The following is an 18242-nucleotide window of genomic DNA, read 5'->3' on the forward strand; positions in this document are numbered from 1 at the left end:
CATTCAGGATTCCCGCAACCCTGGGTAGGCCATGAGCTGCAATGGCCAAGCACAAAACCAACTAGATTAGAACATTCATTGCAGTTTGAATGAACCAACGGGAAGCCTCATGGTGACTGTACTCCCTAGTGTACTGACTGTCCCTAGTGAGGGAGATGGCTTCCCTGGCATGTGAAGGTTGACTGTGTACATATAGTCTGACACAGGGTGGAGTCAAGCCGAAAGAGCAACTGCCAACCCCCTGGCTCCTCCTTTCCCTGGAGCAGCCCTGCTGTGGATACTCCTACCTTCGGGCTCTGCATTCTCACACTTCCTGAGAAGGTCCTGATCAGTTCACAAGTGTGTGTCTCCATGTGCCTGAGTGCCTAGTGGCGTGTTTGCAATCAAGGCTTTCTGTAGATACACTGCATGCTAGTCCCAGCCATCCCCCCCCCCCCCCCCCCCCCCCCCCCCCCCCCCCCCCCCCCCCCCCCCCCCCCCCCCCCCCCCCCCCCCCCGACCCAGGGTTCCTGTTGCTACCGATTGGTGCTGCTCCTTCCAGGAAGCCCCTTTGCCCAGGTGCTCTCACTACCCTTCCCATGTGGTCACCATGCGGCTCTGAGCACCCACATAGCCACTAAAGCTTGTGTCCCGTGGGTAAGTCTGGCTCAGCAGTGAGGCAGAGCCCAGTGTGCCACTGCTTCCTCTCCAGTGAGAAATAGAGCTTCGGGCACCAAGAATGTGATCCCGAGTTTCCTTTGTGGATGGCCTTGGCTGGAGGCCAAGAGCAAGCCCCTCCCCAACAGTTACACTTACTGAGCCAAGTGAGCTGATGCCCCCTTTGAAGGCAACTGGACCAGAGTAAAGGGTTCCCTGGCTAGTGTGGGCCCGACCCGGGTGTGGAAATGAGTGCCCCCTAGTGGAGGAAATGCCTTCTGCATGGGAGGAGGAAAAGTGGAGGGTTAAGGACCGAACTTTGGAGATGAGGGGATAACTCCAGGGAGGAGGACTCAGGCAAGTCCCAAAGTCTGAGTGGCTCGTCCATCAGCAGCCCTCCACCTTTCCCGCTCTGCCTCCCCTCACCCACACATCCGGATATCCACCATTCACTGGTGCGCCATTGCCCCAGCATCCGTCCACCTGTTACCAGGACCTCAAACCCAAGCTGATCCCTCCAACACCCCTGCTGTGGCAAAACACCCAACAAAGGCAACCTCAGCAACGAGCATGTATTTGGGCTCACGGAGCGCAGGGCTGGTAAGGCATGGTGGAAAGCGGCAGCCGGTCATACTGGTCGTACTCTGGTATGCTTCTCGGGAAGCTTGCTTCCTTCTGCCTTTGTGTTTAGTCTGGAACCTCAGTCCATGGGATTGTGTTGTCCATATTTGACGCGGGTCTTGCTTCTTGTCTGGAAACACCTTCACGGACACACCCAGAGGCGTTTCCATGGAGACCGGTTAGCCTGACAGTGAAGTCTAACCCTCGCACCCTGTTCACGCACACTCCTTTGCCAGTGCTCTCTGCACTCAGCCATTTTGCCCCACATGGACATGCAGCTGGGCAGGGCTGGATCACAAGGGACAACTCCCAAGTTACATGCGTACCTCTGGACAGGGAGACGCTTCCCAGTAGCTCTCACTGCCCCCATTTGCCAACCTTCCATCCTTTCAGCATCCTCCACGGGACCTGCCTCATCTTCTGTCCATTTCCACCCATTCCCTATTAAATTAAAAGTCTACACCTCTCCTCCCCCTCCCGGTTACCCCGACCACCTTCTATCCCATCCAAATGTACCTAGCAACATCTCCACCCAGGGCAACAGCTCTTTGGCCCACCCTCCTTCACAGCCCACCCTCCTCTACCCACCGTCCCCACACAACCTATTCATGTCTGCCCGCGTCTAGGCACACTGCCACCATCCACTGTCCCCTACCCACCCACCCATCAGTCAGCCACCCTCTGCCACTGACCTAGTCAGTCTCTCTCCAGCCACCGCCACCTCCCATTGCTCGCAGGCATAATACACAGCACCGGGAGCCCCATCTACCAGGTACCCACGGAAGCCCTGGCGTAGCCTGCACGACAAAGCCCCCTCACGCTCCACCACCATTTCGTGACTGGCCGTCCTTTCGTGACTTCATTGATCCTTTTCCATCCATTTTCCACCCTGCGCAGTCCACCCGGCCCATCTTCTACCCACTCACCTTAACCGTCCATCTGCCCAGGAACATCACACTCTGTCCTACCTGCCGGTTCACCTTCAGAACCACGACACATCTTCCGGTCTCCAGCACACACAACTGATGCAGACCATGGACTCAGGCCTGGAGAAGACGGGCAACCAGGGTTATTGGCCACCTCCATGCCATGTCACAGGGAAAGTCAGACCAACGCCCTCTTACTGTGGGCACTCCGGGCCCTGAGTCCTAAAGTGCGGATGCTAAGATCACGGAGAAGATTCCTCCAAGGAGCCTCAGGAGACAGCTGGGCGGGTCGGAGGTAAATGTGTAACATCTGGGCGCCCCCTGCCCCTCAGCCCCGCCCGGTCACATGGGCCCTCGGAGCAAAGTCCGCACCTGCGACGTGAGAGCCTTGGCGGCAGCAAGATGGGCGCTCTGGGCCAAGTCCTGCTGTGGCTGCAGTTCTGCGGTAGGCCGGGGTCTGCGGCCCTGAGGCTGTTTCTCTAGGCCCGAAGGGTCGCGATCTCAGGAGAGGGTGGGAGAAGGAGGCGGCGTTCTCAGCCTGCCTCGATTTCCCCGTCCTCCGGCGTGGGCTGGTGCCCAGGAGGTGGAGAAACCGCAGTCCTGCCCTGTGCACCTCGAGCTACTCTCGGCTCCTCTGCGCGCAGTAGGGAAAGGGCCGCCGGTTCCCGGTTCCCGGACGCCTCTTTGCGCCCAGTGCGGACCCCATCCCGAGAAGTCAACGACGGGTGGACACGGGCGACGTCCCGTAGGAGGGCACGTTTGAGAGGGCTCTGCTGATAGGCTAGGAGTGCACCGGAGAATGCCGCGCAATGCGGTGCTCGTTGTGCTGAAAGACCAGTACCCGGATCAGGGCCACCTCGGGTACCTGATCTGCACCAGGGATGTGGGCATCGCTGCTGCTCTTGCTTCTCTGGAGGGCCGCCTTCCCAGAGGGAGACAGACACTAAGCCTTCCTTTCTTTAGCACTAACTCGGGCCGCCTACAAACTTTGGATCCCCAACACCAACTTCGATACTGCGTCCAACTGGAACCAGAACCGGACCCCGTGCGCCGGAGATGCAGTCCAGTTCCCGGCGGACAAGGTACCTTGATGGGAGCTTGGGGGACACTGGGATGGGGAGGTCTACCAGCTACGCAACTGACGCCGCCTCTTGCTGCAGATGGTGTCGGTCCTGGTGCGAGACAGTTATGCCATCTCTGACATGGTAAGGCTCGGGGTCACGGGGGTATGGTTGTCACAGGGTCGCCGAAGGCCCATTCCCAGGACTCTGTGCGTCGGGAGGGGGCATCAGAGAACACGTGGTGTCTCACAGCCCAGCTCTCCCCTAACCCCTGTCTGAAGGCCACGTTAGCAACCTGCGGGCAAAGCTAGCTCCAGATAGCCCGGGGGGTTAGAAGCAAGAGGCTAATCAGCCTGCACAAGCTAAGGCTTCAGGGCACCAAAGGTTAACTGCCTCCGCGACCCGCGCTCAGTCTCTATGGTTGGTTTTGTTTCTGATTGTTGGTTTTTGTTGTTTTTCAGGAGTTTTTTTTTTTTTTTTTTCCTGTATATGGGTGTTTTGTCTGGGCACTGCATGTGTGCAGTGTACACACAGGCCAGAAGAGGGCGGGGGTCACTTGGAGCTGGAGTTACAGATGTATGTGAAACACCATGTGGGTGAAATTGAAATTTATGCCCTGGCAATGCTGAAGCATGCATGTATGTATGGTTGAATCTGGATTCTGTTCTGCTCTGTTGAACAATATGAGTTGGGTTTCATATTCTAAGTTGATGAGGTCAACCGACCAGGTAGGTCTCTTCCTTGCTGGGAGGAAGAGCAGGCAATGCTCTTCACCGCTGAGCCATCTGTCCAGCCCTCCTGGGGTTCAAACCTGGGTCCTCCGGAAATACAGCCAGTACCCTTAGCCTCTAAGCCATCAACAACACCAAATCAAATGGAACTAAAAGAAAAATATTTCATGAAATACTTGAATACCCACTTCAGTGCCCAAGGCTTTTTTGTTGTTGTTGTTTGTTTGTTTTTGTATTGCTTTTGTTTTTTTTGTTTTATTTGGTTTGGGTTTTTTGTTTTTGTTTTTTAGAGACAGGATTTCTCTATATAGCTCTGGTTATCCTGAAACTTATTTTGTAGACCAGGCTGGCCTTGGACTCAGCAACTGACTGCTTCTGCCTCCCAGATGCTGGCTGACAAAAAAATAATGTTCTGTGGGTCAGGGTCTCAAGTAACCCAAGCAGGCCTTGAATTCACTCTGTTGATGCGACTGACCTGGGACTTCGGATCTTCCCATCATGCCTCCAAGAGGCTGGGATTACAGGTGTGAGCCACCAACCATGGCTCAGTGGCTCAGTACCCAAGTCCTGCGTTGAATGCACGCTGGGGCTCACGGGTGTGGCAGACCTCGAGAACAGTCCCTGTCAGGGCTACAGTGAGGTTGCCCCTACCAGTTTAAAACACCCCCTCTCTGGCCCGGGGGACATGATGTATGTAGAGGTGAGAGCTTTGCAGGCAGCAGCTGCTGAGGGGCACCTCTATTACCACACGAAAGTTTTAAAACTCTGTTTCTGAAAGGATTTCACAGCCATTGTTCCTTTCTCCCCTCCCTCTCCTCTTCTGCATCCCCGGCTCAGGGTGTGACCTGCCTGGGGGTGTCTACTAATGGACAAGGGCATGGGTCACTTTGAAGAGGCAGAATGTCACCCCTATTTCTTGGGGTGATATCGTGGCCCTCCCCCTTTACCACTCAACACAGGGGGCTTCCTCATGGTTCTGATTGTCACAGAGAACCGTATGCACACTCAACAGGACACTGGCATCTGGGGTGCTGAGTTCTCCATTCTAGAGCATCGGCTGTCTCTTAATATCTCCACCAGCTTCTTTCTTCTATGAATTTAAGACATGATGATGGCACATGTAATCCCAGCCCTCAGGAGGCAGAGGCGGGCAGATCTCTATGAGTTCAAGTTCAGCCTGGACTACAGAGCAAGTTCCAGGACACCTAGAACTACACAGAGAAACCCTGTCTCAAAAAACCAAAACAAACAAAAACATTATATTCTATAGTTCCCTTGGTTCTTCCCTTGGCAGTCATTCCTCCTGTTTTCAGGCCTACCTATTTCTCTTTTTTTTCTTATTGGACATGCTCACTGCTCCTATGGAATTAGGAGCTCTTGTCATGTTGTCTTGTTAATGAAAAGCATGTAATATGTCTCTACTGGGTGTCATGTTGGCGCCAAGTTGGATGGCAGCACATTATAGAAATTCTATTGCTGACCACATGGTGGCTCCCAACATCTGTAATGAGATCTGGTGCCCTCTTCTGGCCCTCAGATGTACATGCAGGCAGAATACTGTATACATAATAAGTAATAAAGAAAAAAAGAAATTCTATTACTAAAGTTAACAGCTTTTTTAAAAGTTAGATAGGGTGTTGAACTTTTCAGGGTCTTTTTTGTTTGTTTTGTTTTTCAAGACAGGGATTCTCTGTGTTACAGCTCTGACTGTCCTGTAACTCACTTTATAGACCAGGCTGGTCTCAAACTCACAGAGGTCCACCTGCCTCTGCCTCCCGAGTGCTGGGATTTAAGGCGTGCGCCACCACCGCCCAGCTCCAACATCAGGTCTTGAAGTTCTCCCCATTATTTCATGTTTCTGCCTCAGTCTCCCCAGCCCTCGCATATGAATTTGATACTTAGTCATCCACCGTTCTCCTGGAGTTCTTTGCTGCCTTCTGTGGAGCCTGGTCTTGGAAGCCTGTCACTGAACATCCTCAGCTGGATCAGTCCTGATGTTTTTTTGTTTGGTTTTGGTTTTCGAGACAGGATTTCTCTGTGCTACAGTCCTGGCTGTCCTGAAACTCGCTTTGAAGACCAGGCTGGCCTTGAACTCACTGAGGTCCGATTGCCTCTGGCTCCTGAGTGCTGGGATTATAGGTGTGCGCCCCTACCGCCTGGCCTGATGTGTATTTCATCTAGTGCTCGCCCTCTATCTGGGGTGATTTCCCACATTCTCTTCATACTTCCTCTTCAATTCTGTCCATTTTCTGTGGTGCTAGGCAGGTGCTCCACCTGAGCTCTCCCGCAGCCCTGCTCTTTATGAAAATGCATCCATTCATATGGGTGTATGTGTCGCCTCCTATCTGTCTGTCCCCAGCTGTGGGTGGAGTCCCTTGCTTTCAGTGTGTTTCACCCTTGGCGTGGGTGTAGCTGCTCTGTGACCTCATTTCCCCTCTCTGGTACGAGCTTTTGGGCAGGTCTGAAGCTCTGGGAAGACCAGAGACCCCGTCCTGTCCTCTCATGGGTACAAGAGCCTGGGTGGTGGGCGATGACTAATAGAACCTGATGGCCCTGCATGGAGCAGCTCCCACGGGCCGCCATCCCCTCAAACTCTGGGAGGATGGAGGGTTGGATGAGGGTCCTGAGACTCGGAGGACCTGGAAATGGTATATTCCCTTCCGCACAGCATATTTCTATCATAGACCCGAATTTGAGTGGCGAGGAGGAACCATGCCACGAGGTATAGGCACTCTTAAGTCCCCTGCCTTCGCCGGCATCCCTCTCCTCGCAGTTGAAACCCGTCCCCAGTAGCTATGGACATTTTAAAGTTTGGCTTCTAGGACCTGGGAGACCTTTCTCCAGGGTGCTGGGTGCTGGCAAGTGCCATCTCCTGGCCCATGGATTCCCAGAGTCTCAGTGTGTCCTGCCCCTTAGCATCGGACTCCGCCCCCTGGCCTATGTGACTCTCTAGCCTCGGCTTCAGATCAGAGTTGGGGGTCCTTTAAGGCCTGGCACATGTTGTGCGCAGTGTACAACACCCTTCTCTTTTCTCTCCCTGGTGAGACCCAGCTCTTCCTGTTAGCCTTAGCCAGGTTAAGGTTCCTGGGCCCTGACTCCTTCACTGAGATCCCCGCCAACATCTCAGCTTGGGTTTTCCTGGTGCCAGGGAGGTGTTAGTTGGGTGCAGTGTGTCCTTGGGCCACGTGCCACCTCAGTCCGCGCCTCCCGCAGCTCCTGCCACTGGACGGGGAGTTCGTCCTGGCCTCGGGGGCCGCATTCAGCGCTGCAGGAGTCGGCTCGGACCCGGCCTGTAACTCCGGAGACAAAGGTGAAGGGGGCGTGTCTCGAGAGCGGACCTCGGGGAGTGGCTAGAGTGGGCGTGCCTTGTAGAGGGCGGAGCGCGGGCTCAGCACCTACCTTGGTTGCTGCCTACATCCACAGGCGCCCCGTTGCTCTTCCAAAATCCCGACCGCTTCTCCTGGCTTGACCCACATCTGTGGAGCTCTGCGACCCAGGCGAGTGGCCACTTCTCCGTGGACGCCGAGCGCGTGCCCTGCAGCTACGACGATGTCCTCTTCCCGCGCGACGGATCTTTCCGCGTGGCGCTCGGCCCGGACCCCAACCCGGTGCACGTCCGCAGCGTCTCGGCCGTGGGTCAGGTGAGCAGGCGGGAGGGCTCGGGTTTCATCCCCTGTGCGCATCCCCAAGGAGTCCTACAGCTGCGCGCGTGGCCCCGCGCACTCAGACTCCCTCCTCGCCTTCCTGGCCACCCGTGATGCCGCCACCCACAGACGTTCACTCGCGACGAGGACCTGACGGCTTTCCTGGCGTCCCGTGAGGGGCGCCTGCGCTTCCACGGGCCGGGCATGCTGAGAGTGGGCTCCCAGGCCTGCACCGACGAGTCGGGCTGCGTCTGCGGCAATGATGAGGTGAGTGAGCCTTGGCGGGGGACAGCGCGAGGTCGCTCGGCCGTGGGGAGCTTGGCTGTCCCTCGTTTTCCTGCACTCACCGCCATGCCCCCTCCCAGACGCTGCCGTGGATCTGCGCGTCTCTGCTGCAGCCCCTGGGCGGCCGCTGCCCCCAGGCCACCTGCCTCGACCCGGTACTGCCCCAAGGACAGTGCTGCCACCTCTGCGGTGAGCGCCCCGCCCGCCCTCTAATGCGCTCCCAGCGGGCTCCCTTCTACTGGGGTCCGCAGCGTTGACCTGTACTCCCGTTGCAGGAGCTATCGTGTCCTTGACCCACGACCCCACATTTAACCTGGAGCTGTACCGAACGCGGCTGCTGGACCTCTTCCTGAAGCAGGTAACGAGGCCACACGTAGAGTCCCAGCTGCTGGCAGCTGCGCCCCGACTCTACTGCCCTCCCCCAGGGTCAAAGGCAGACAGCCCTCCCCCCCATCAACCCTCTTCCTTCCCAGCCCCAGTACCAGGGCCTGCAGGTGGCTGTGTCCAAGGTGCTGCGCGAGGCCCACACCGAGATCCAGGTGGTGCTGGTGGAGCCGGAACCCCAGACAGGCGCAGCGGGGCGGCTGGGCCACGTGCTCCTACAGGACGCGGTGGCACAAGGTAACCTCGTGCCCTTCCGCCCCTCCGCTGGCCCAGCTGTCCCGGCGTCGCCGCTGAATCGCCCTCGTTGCAGGCGGCGACCTAGGCATCCTGTCGGCGACTCTGCGGCAGTCGGGCAGGCCAGCGACAGGAGGTTCCGCGCTGGATCAGGACCGGTCCGGGGCCTGGCTGGCGAGTGGCGTGGCGGCCGTGGTGCTGCTGGCACTGCTGGGGACGGTGGGGCTGCTGCTGCACCGCAGCGGGAGGCTCAGGTACCCTGGCCCCTCCCGAGGGTGGGTTCCCCGGGGTTCCCAGAGGCTGCCCCAGGGGTTCACTTGTGCCTGCATCCCGCAGGTGGACAAGGCATGAACAGGCTGAGCCCACATCGGCGGGGCTGCCGCTGGGTTTCCGCAATCCGCTTTTCGACGTGATGGTCTTCAAGCAGCAGGTGAGATGGCGGCAAGAAACTATGGGGGCCTTCCCAGGGGCTGGTACTGGGTACCTTGAGCCCCCTGACCCTGTAACCCCGCAGCCACAGCCCTCAGTGGAACATCTCGGATCAGCCCAGAAGGTGGACACCGACACCAACTTCAGCTACTTCGTTAACCCACTCTTTGCCGGGGAGGCAGAGGCAGAGGCCTGACCTTCTCTTGGGAGAGTCTAGGCCTCCAACCCGTGGATTCTTCATCCCCTCCAAGACACGACTTCTCTCTATCAAGACGAAGACAGGCCTACCTTGTCTAATAAAGGGCTGTTTGGGTTTTGGGGTTTTGTTTTGTTTTAACCTGCTAGCATGGGTAGTCGGTCACATTTCCTACTTCAGTTTACTTGAGTTACGGGGATCTGAACTCAGGTCCTCAGACTTGATCCACAGGTGCTCTTACCCACTCATAGTGTTTTATTTTGTGTGGGAGCCTCACCCTGTATCCTAGGAAGGCATTAATCTTCAGGGCTCAAGTATCTCCCTGCCTTAGCCTCTAGGATTAGCTGGGGCTTTTGGTGTGGCCACTGATGCTGGGATGGACCTGTCCCAGTCGCTGGCCTGCTCAGATTCGGTCTCATGCCAGAGGAAAGCAGGTGGTGACCTTTAAACGTATCACTGCCTGGTTCGTTCTCACTACCCCCACCCCCATTTTTTGGTCTGTGTGTTGTCGTCTCTGGTTATGGGGGTGAGGAGCAGGGGTTTGCTGTTTGTGGACACACAGGGAACAGGAAGCTTCCGTTCATCTCAGGTTGGCCAGCTGTAGCTTACAGAGTGGTAGGAAACAGCAGTTTTGGTTCTTAGTAATTCTGTGGGGAAACACTGTATGTGTGCTAGGCGTGGTGTGCCTGCCGAGAATCCCAGTGCTAACAGTGGAGGCAGGAGGATAGAGAGTTTGAAGACAGCCTGGGCAGCACTGCAAACCTCTGTCTCTAAAAGCAAAGACAAAGAAACTATGCCAAGAGGAGGGGTGGAGGGACCGGAGAAAGCGCTCAGTGGGTTAGTTAAATACTTGCCTTGCAAGCGGGGGAGCTGAGATTGAGTCCCAGATTCCACAGGCATGGGGTGCAAGTCTGTAATCTCAGCGCTGGGGAGGTGGCTGCCAATCTAGTCTTCTGTGAGCTCCAGAGGGAAGACACCTTCAGAGGGTCTCTTCCTCAGTGCCTGCATGCGCACACGTGCACCTGTGTACACCAAAACAGGAATACATATATGCACACTCCTCTCACAAGAAGGAAGAAAGAAAATTATATTGGTAACACATGCAAGAACTTAGGATGGATTCCAGTCTAGAAGTAGAAAAAAAAAATCTCTTAAAAGCAGCTGGAGCGATGCTCAGAGTTGAAGAGCACCGGCTGCTCTTTCAGAGACTCTGGTTTGGTTCTGCACCCACATGGCAGCTCACAACCATCTGTAACTCCAGGTGCAGGGGTGTGGCTTCCTTGAGCACAGCACACAAGTGGCACACATAAGTACATGCAGCAACAAAATCAGCCTTAAAAAAAAAAAGATCAGGGGCTGGAGGGATGGCCCAGTAGTTAAGAGCACAGGGAGTACTCTTTTAAGGGACCTGGGTTTAATTCTCAGCACCCACATGACAGCTCACAGCTGCCTGTAACTCCAAGATCTGACACCCTCACACAGACATACATGTAGGCAAAACACCAATGCAAATAATATAAATTATTAAAAAAACAGAAGTAAAGCCTCATAAATATGAAGTATTTTATAGTTTTTTTAAAAGATTTTATTTATTTATTATGTATAAAGTATTCTCAGTATTCTGTCTGCATGTATGCCTGCAGGCCAGAAGAGGGCACCAGATCTCGTTACAGATGGTTGTGAGCCACCATGTGGTTGCTGGGAATTGAACTCAGCATCTTTGGAAGAGCAGCCAGTGCTCTTAACCACCGAGCCATCTCTCTAGCCCCATAAAGTTTTTAGAAACACATTTTTTTTTCAGCTGGGTGGTGGTGGTGCACACCTTTAATCCCAGCAGCACTCAGGAGGCAGAGGCAGGCAAATCTTTGCGAGTTTGAGCCCAGCCTGGTCTACAGAGGGAGTTCCAGGAAAGGCTCCATAGCTACACAAGAGAAACTCTGTCTCAAAAAACAAAACAAGACAAAAAAGAAACACATTGGTTTTCTCTTTCTTTTATGACACCTTTTTAATCCCAGCACTCAGGAGGTAGAGGCAGGTGGATGTCTGTGAGTTTGAGGCCAGCTTGTTCTATATAGTGAGTACCAGGACAGCCAGGGCTAACATAGAGAGGCCTTGTCCCAAAAAACAAAAATAGAATTTAGTTTCATCAAATTTGATTTGATTATGTAAATGGAGCAAACACACAGACACACACACACAGAGTATGATTAACCACAAAAACCATTCAAGTTCCACATGGAGGGGAGGCAAATCTGCCCAGCTCTTGGGACACAGGACTCAGGATTTAGGGGACATGGAATTACTCACTGACTGAAGCAAGGACTCCAAGAACAGGCCTTATGTATCGATTTCAAATGTACTGTCCTGTCACAAACAGCAGATTTCTGCTCAGTTATGCCCAGAGCAATATTTTCATAAAAAGGGAGACTTACCTGTAGTGAACTTAAATTAGAAGACGGAGAACGAAGGCCTCTGCCCTTGTCCGCGGCAGCTGCTCTTCTCCGACTGCCAGGCTCTGGGAGCCTAAGGGCTTCCTGCGTTGGCACACAGTGCAGAGTACCTTCTGAAGCCCTGTGCCCCAACACTAAAAAAAAATTTATTTTTTAAACTTAATTTAGAAGAAAAAATTCATAAACAACAAACCTGGCATGGAGGTACAGAACTGTAATCCTAGCACACAGCTGGCTAAGGCAGGAGGATTACCAATTACAGGCAAACATAGGAACATGTCTTTAAAAGGCTACAGGACTGGAGGCAGGTTCAGCGGTTAAGGTAATCACTGCTTTTGCAGAGGACCAGGGTTGGGTTCCCAGCACGTGGTGGCTCACAACCATCCCAAACTCCTGTTCCAAGGGATCGGATGCCCTCTTCTGGTCTCCAAGGGCACACACGTGGTGCACATAGATAAAAATTAGTTTTTCGAGACAGGGTTTCTCTGTAGCTTTGGAGCCTGTCCCGGCACTGATAAAAATAAATCTTAGCAACAACAAAACAACAGTGTTTTATATAAACAGAACGAAGTTTTCATAGTTCTGTTTATATAAACATGCAGTTACCACTGTTAGTGTTTGCGCTTCCTTGGCTGCGTGGACCCAGCAGCTCTGAACTCTGAATTGCATGCGATGTGTGGAGCCTGGAGTTAAACGTTTCTCTCCCACCTACCTTTTCCTGATACCCAGAGGCTGCTTCCCAGATAATTGACTCGGAGGCTTAATATTACTTATAAGTGTTTGGCTGATAGTTCAGGCCTATTACCAACTAGCTTTTATATATTAGTTAACCCATATTCCTATTAACGTCTGCCATATGGCAGTACCTTCATTGGCATGGCACATTCATCTGCTCCCTCTGCACCAGGCTGGTGACTCCTGACTCCGCCATCTCCTTCCCACCATCCTTAGTCTGGTCGCTCCACCTATATACTTCCTGCCTGGCTACTGACCAATCAGCATTTTATTAAGCCAATTTGAGTGACAAATCTTTACAATATAATGTTTTCCTGAGGCACAGTCTCACTATTTAGCCCAGACTGGGCTGGAACTTGTTATGTAGGCTTGACTAATCTCAAACACACAGAGCTCATCCTGCCTCTGGCTCTCATGTTTTGGAATTAAAGGTGTGTGCTACCGTATCTAGCCTGACATTTTTAATTTAGTTTATTTTTTTAACCAAATGATTTAGTTTTTAGTTTATGTGAGTGTGTGAATGCCCGCATGGGTATATGTGTGGCATGTGTGTGCTTGGCGTCTGTGGATGCCGGAAGAGGGGGTTTGATTTTCTGAACCAGAGTTGAGGGTACATCTGATACGGGTCCTGGGAACTGAAATCTGGCCTCTGCAAGGTCAACAAGCAGTCTTTGACCTTGAGCTGTTGGTTCAACTCCTACTTCATTCATCTTGAAAGTTATTAGAACTCTGTTCTGAGAGTACTTACGAAGGTCCCAGAACCCGACAGCCAGCATTTCAGAACTGTGGGTGACAAGCTACTTAGGACAACTGTGGTTAGAAATTTTGAATTTAATCATTGACAAGAGAATTGGTCTTGATGGCATTTTTGATCAGTGGGCCTGGGGCATCACATGGGGACAGTTTGGCAGTGTCCATCAGTAACAGCTATGAGACTTAAGGAGCCTTTGGATGGCATTTCCTGGGTGAGCAACACCCACAGCCAGCTTCTCAGTCAGCTGCTACAGGCGGGCGACGTATCAGGGTGGGGTGTCTCCTGGCCCCAAATGTAAAATCAGAGTCTAAAAGAATTAGTGAGTCCCTCTGAAAGTGACCTGAGTCCAGCTCTCTCTGCCTACACTAGACATATAGAGTATCCTGACAGAGCCGGGCCCTGCGGTGCCCAGGAGGCGGCTGGCCTGTTCCAAAGCTTTAAGCAAAGGGAAGGTTTTAAAAATGAAGCTGGGAGGCTTCCCAAGGGTGGGGCCAGGCTAGAGCTGAAGTCATCACCAGATGAATGTCCTTGAAGATGTGGGTGGTGGAGGCTCTGTTCTGAGGTTCCATGATGTTCCTGGCCAGTGCACAGCACACACAAGGGGTCTGTCTACCCTTTTGTAACTCTTGTTCCTGTTTTTATTGTGGTTTTGATTCCCAAGCAACTCCATCTTGCTTTTTACAATTGTTGTATGCCTATAGCTGTAAGGCCAACCCCACCCTTCCCCAAGGGCAGTTTTGAGGTAGGCACTTGTTTGGAATAGTACATTCACTAGGCAAAGATATGTTACATCTGTTTATGCTGCAGAATATTACTTGAACTGTGTAAAGGTGTGTTACATTTGTTTATGCTGCCTTTGTTTACTTAGCTAAAGATGTGTTGCATCTGTTCACCTTGTCTGCCTAAGGCGCCTGATTGGTCTAATAAAGAGTGCAATGGCCAATAGCTAGGCAGCAAAGAAGATAGGTGTGTGTGTGTGTGGGAGAGAGAGAGAGAAAGAGAGAGAGAAGGAGGAGGAGGAGGAGGAGGAGGAGGAGGAGGAGGAGGAGGAGGAGGAGGAGAAGAGATTGGAGGAGAAAAAGGGACATGCCCAGGGCCAGGCAGCTGCCAGTCACACATAAAGACAGCAGGAATGGAATGGGCTGGAGAGATGGCTCAGAGGTTAAGAGCACTGACTGCTCTTCCAGAGGACCTGAGTTCAATTCCCAGTACCCACATGGTGGCTCACAACCATCTGTAATGGGGTTTGGTGCCCTCTTCTGCCTGCAGGCATACACACAGACAGAATATTGTATACATAATAAATAAATAAACAAACAAATAAATATTTTTTAAAAAAAGATAAAGCCCAGACACTGGGGAGCCAGAGCTGGAGCAGGTACAGGGCAGGCCATAGCATGTGTGTGCACAGGTGTCAGGACTCCTGACTGGACATGTAGCTTGGGCAGTCAGCCACCGTTTTCCTCACAGCGTCAGAGGCTTCTGATCCGCCACCGTCCCCATCACAGCCTGGTCACACGGGGATTAGTTTAGCGATGTGGATTTCATGGACATGAGATGCCTGTGTCACACTGGCACGCTTGTGGCTGTGGCTCATCATTTCCGGTGCTGTCACTATCCTCCTAAGATGACTAGTGTTTGGAAAAGTGGCTCCCACAGTGCTTTTCAGACCGGAGGAAGAACCCAGCTTATGGTCATTCCTTTCTCATCCCTCAGGTCTACCTTACACAGATGTCAGGGCTGGCTCACCCCACCCAGCACAGCTGTTCCCTGTGTTCCTAGGGCTCTGCTCCTTCAGCCACCAGCTCTGAAGGACCCTCTGAGTCTTAAGCATCCCACGACCTAAGCCCCTAGGCATGCTGGAGGACTGCTCTGGGCTCCCCAGGAGGTTGTAGCTGAGGGCATCATGTGAACCCCTCGTGGGTAAGACTGTGAGGGCTGATAGTTAAAACCACATTGCTTCTTGACTGCTGCCCAAGGCCCCTGGGTGTAACATGAATAATAAAAGCCCAGAGACTTAATTAGGGTTCAACCCGAAAACCAGAAAAGAAAGGCAGCCACGCCACTAGAGAAGTCTTACCTCTACCAAGGTTGGGCGACCATAAACTAAGCCAACTAACCATCTCTCTCCTCCCATTTTATATTCCCTCTAGTGCTGGGATTAAAGGTGTAAGCCACCACCACCTGGATTTGTTTCTGCACTGATCTTGTGTAGTTCAGGATGGCCTTGAACTCGCAGAGATCCATTTGTCTCTGTCTCCTGGGATTAAAGGTGTGTGTCACCAGTGCCTGACCAACTGACCTTTAGTGGCTTTAGTTTTGCCTCTGGTCTTCAGGCAAGATTTATTTAATAAAATACAAATAATATACCACTATAGTTCTCCTTTTTGTCTAAAATAAAAAGAAGGCTATAAATAATATAAGAAAAACAATATACAATAAGTCCAATGGCTACATACAATATACACAGGCAATAAATATATCAACAATGTCTAGTCCATTTGCATTTGACAAGTTCAGAGAAAATACTCCATATCTATCCTATCTTGGTGAGTCCAAAGTCTTGTACCAATTTACTTCCTATCATAACTTGCTTTCTGCGTCTGGTAAACAAAGAAAACTCTAACTATCTAGTCTTCAACTCCCTCAGAGACCCAAGAAGGAAATAACATTAACTGAGTAAGCAGGAAGTGCAAGCAAGCGACTTTCAAAAAATGTGAGAAATGACAGAAACAGCTGGCTGCCTGGACAGTCACCCAAGGCTCCTCCTTAGCCTACAGGCCTAGCATATCCAACAGACTTTCTGTGAAGCAGGATCTTCTGAAGGGCTGTCCCTCCTTGTCTTGACAATGTTTGGCAGTCACTTTCTTTTGTGTCCTGCTTGTCCAACTAGGACAGCACACTGTCAGCAGTTGAGACAAGGGCATTTTCTTGTCCAGTGGCTTTTGTCACAAAGAAAGTAAACTCCATGTGAAGTTTCTTCGATGTCCAGTATCTTCTCTGAAGTAGATTGGTGCTGCTAGGAGCAGACAAGTCTCATTGTCATAAAAAAGAAGAACCTAGGTTATTAAAACATCTTAAACGCCATATTCTGTAGATCTCCAAAGTGTTTGTCTATCTAAAATGTATCTTTGTTTGACCTTGAAAACATACCTAATGTGACTATAAGTTTGATTATACGAGGTGATTAACTACTAGCCTACATTTCCTTATTATCCTAAATGGTTGGTATAATGATCTGTCCTGTCCCTTTAAGAGACAAGCCCTGCCCACTCCCCCCTTTTCCTGAGACAAGCAGATCTTCCTTCTGCTTCCAGTCTGTGCTCTTTCTGCCCTGTCCCTCTTTGGAAGAGGTGGCTCCTCTCCTCTCCTTCCCCCCTCCCTCCCTCTCCCTTCTCTTTCCTCCCATAACACACTGTATAACCTATACCCACATAGAGTGCCTATCCATTTCTGTCTCACACCCATCATTCATGGCTCCTCCTGGGACCAGCTGCCCGCCAATGACCTGTCCATGTCTCTGACCTGACACCTCCCACCCACTTGGGACCTACAGAGGCCTCAGGTGGGTGGGATCTGGCTGCCCCTTGTGGCCACAGCTGCCCCTCAGGGGTCTGTGCCATTTTATCTAAACCATAACAGTTGGTAATACTAATTTTCAAGGACTACAAATTTTCATTACTTTGTTCAATAAGGTATAGAGGTACAATACCTGGCACAAGAGTAGAAATGTACGTACAGTATGGTTTAACAAAATTAATCTCGATATACAAAATCTGTATACAATATACAAAAGTCCAATCCAATGCAAAATATTTAAAACTAGTAGTTGTTTTTTAAAAGTACAGTCAATAGTCTGGCAGTGGTGCAGGCCTTTAATCCCAGCACTCGGGAGGCAGAGGCAGGCGGATCTCTGTGAGTTCGAGACCAGCCTGGTCTACAGAGCTAGTGCCAGGACAGGCTCCAAAGCCACAGAGAAACCCTGTCTTGAAAAACCAAAAAAAAAAAAAAAAAAAAGGAGATGCAATAATCTTTTTTCTTATATCTGTATCATCTCTTTTTTCCTGTGGTGAACCCATAAGACTATACAGTAAATGTACAGCTGACAGATCTATCAGAAGTATATATGGGAAGTATATACGTACACATCCACATGGAGAATGTGTCTCAGCAGAGCTGTGGGAACACTTGTCTTCTGGAAAAGTCACTATCAAATCTGTTAAAACCATGATTCACACTTCAAAATGGAGTTCATTCCCAAAAATACCTCAGCAGTGTAACTTCTGCTGGGGCAACAAAATGACCTTTCCATTCTCCCACACTATGAGGTCTTAGAGAGATGACATTCACTCTTTGTTCTAACAGTCAAATTTACATAGAGACAATTCCACAGAATTACCTGCTAATAGACCAGGTAGGAATTTCAAATGGATAGGAAGACACCACCCTTACCAGACAGACGGGTCTGGGTGTGGGTAAAGTCCAGGTTTAGTAACCTTGTCTAATGGTTTGGAATGTCAGGTATTTCCCCCTAGATACTGGCTCTTTCCTGGGTGGTGTCACCTGTTCTGGAGTGCTGCTTTGTCAGGCTATACCTGCCCTTTTTGTGATTTTGATATACATGTTATCATCGTCCTTGCCTATGGAATTTCTTAACCACATCTATAAAAACTAAAAACCTGGTGGAGATCACCCCTTTTTCCTTCTTCTTGCTGCTTCTTTGCTCCAAGAAATAAAGAACATATAGAGATAAGGAACGTGAGTTGATTTATTCTGTTTGCTCTGAGAACCAATTATCCAGGTTTTAGCTTGCCATGCCATAGCAAATCTTACCTAGACCCTGAAGGGGTACTGAGGCTGGCACTCAAGGCCCCTGATATTTTTGTAATGGATTAAGTAAATCTGCTGTGGATCCCCTAGTGGCTGCAGCTGCAGAAATGCTGCAGGTCTCCAAGTGACAGCAGTGGGCAGCAGGTCCCCAGAGCAGCCAGTTCCAGGCAGGGATGGTGTAGTTCCCAAATGGCTGCAGTGGGCCATGAGGGGTCCCATGAGGAGAGACAGACAGATGGGCATGCCATGAGACTATGCCGCAGGTCTCCGGAGGCAGCTGGTCCTGGGCAGGGAGCCACGCGGTAGGCAAGAGACAGAGGGATAGG

General features: G+C 51.5%; 1 protein-coding gene and 1 long non-coding RNA gene across 2 annotated transcripts; one reads left to right on the plus strand and one right to left on the minus strand.

The window, feature by feature from the left end:
- The first annotated feature begins 2492 nt into the window (after window positions 1-2492).
- On the plus strand, window positions 2493-9267 carry Amn (amnion associated transmembrane protein). Its single transcript, XM_050154825.1, has 12 exons — window positions 2493-2628; window positions 3147-3265; window positions 3344-3388; window positions 7189-7285; window positions 7399-7616; window positions 7749-7886; window positions 7985-8093; window positions 8180-8262; window positions 8378-8525; window positions 8599-8776; window positions 8859-8952; window positions 9037-9267. Exons 1-12 carry the CDS (start codon window positions 2586-2588, stop codon window positions 9145-9147), a joined length of 1383 nt encoding a protein of 460 aa, XP_050010782.1. The 5' UTR covers window positions 2493-2585; the 3' UTR covers window positions 9148-9267.
- A 6143-nt stretch (window positions 9268-15410) lies between these two features.
- LOC126509103 (uncharacterized) lies at window positions 15411-17813 on the minus strand. The gene is made up of 3 exons (XR_007594047.1): window positions 17766-17813; window positions 17232-17302; window positions 15411-16145 (listed from the first exon to the last, which is right to left on the minus strand). It is a non-coding gene; the product is annotated as an uncharacterized lncRNA (long non-coding RNA).
- Between the last annotated feature and the right edge of the window lie 429 nt (window positions 17814-18242).

Source organism: Alexandromys fortis, unplaced genomic scaffold (assembly GCF_014885135.2).
Source record: "Alexandromys fortis isolate MF-2015 unplaced genomic scaffold, M_Fortis_MF-2015_v1.1 scaffold_91, whole genome shotgun sequence".
Classification (NCBI taxonomy): domain Eukaryota; kingdom Metazoa; phylum Chordata; class Mammalia; order Rodentia; family Cricetidae; genus Alexandromys; species Alexandromys fortis.

What these genes read in the sequence shown, in the direction of transcription:
- Amn (XM_050154825.1), top strand. Translation starts at nt 2,586, where the DNA reads ATGGGCGCTCTGGGCCAAGTCCTGCTGTGGCTGCAGTTCTGCG. An exon ending in CTGTAACTCCGGAGACAAAG is followed by an intron (nt 7,286 to 7,398) that starts GTGAAGGGGGCG and finishes CTACATCCACAG; the next exon opens with GCGCCCCGTTGCTCTTCCAA. An exon ending in ACAGGACGCGGTGGCACAAG is followed by an intron (nt 8,526 to 8,598) that starts GTAACCTCGTGC and finishes CCCTCGTTGCAG; the next exon opens with GCGGCGACCTAGGCATCCTG.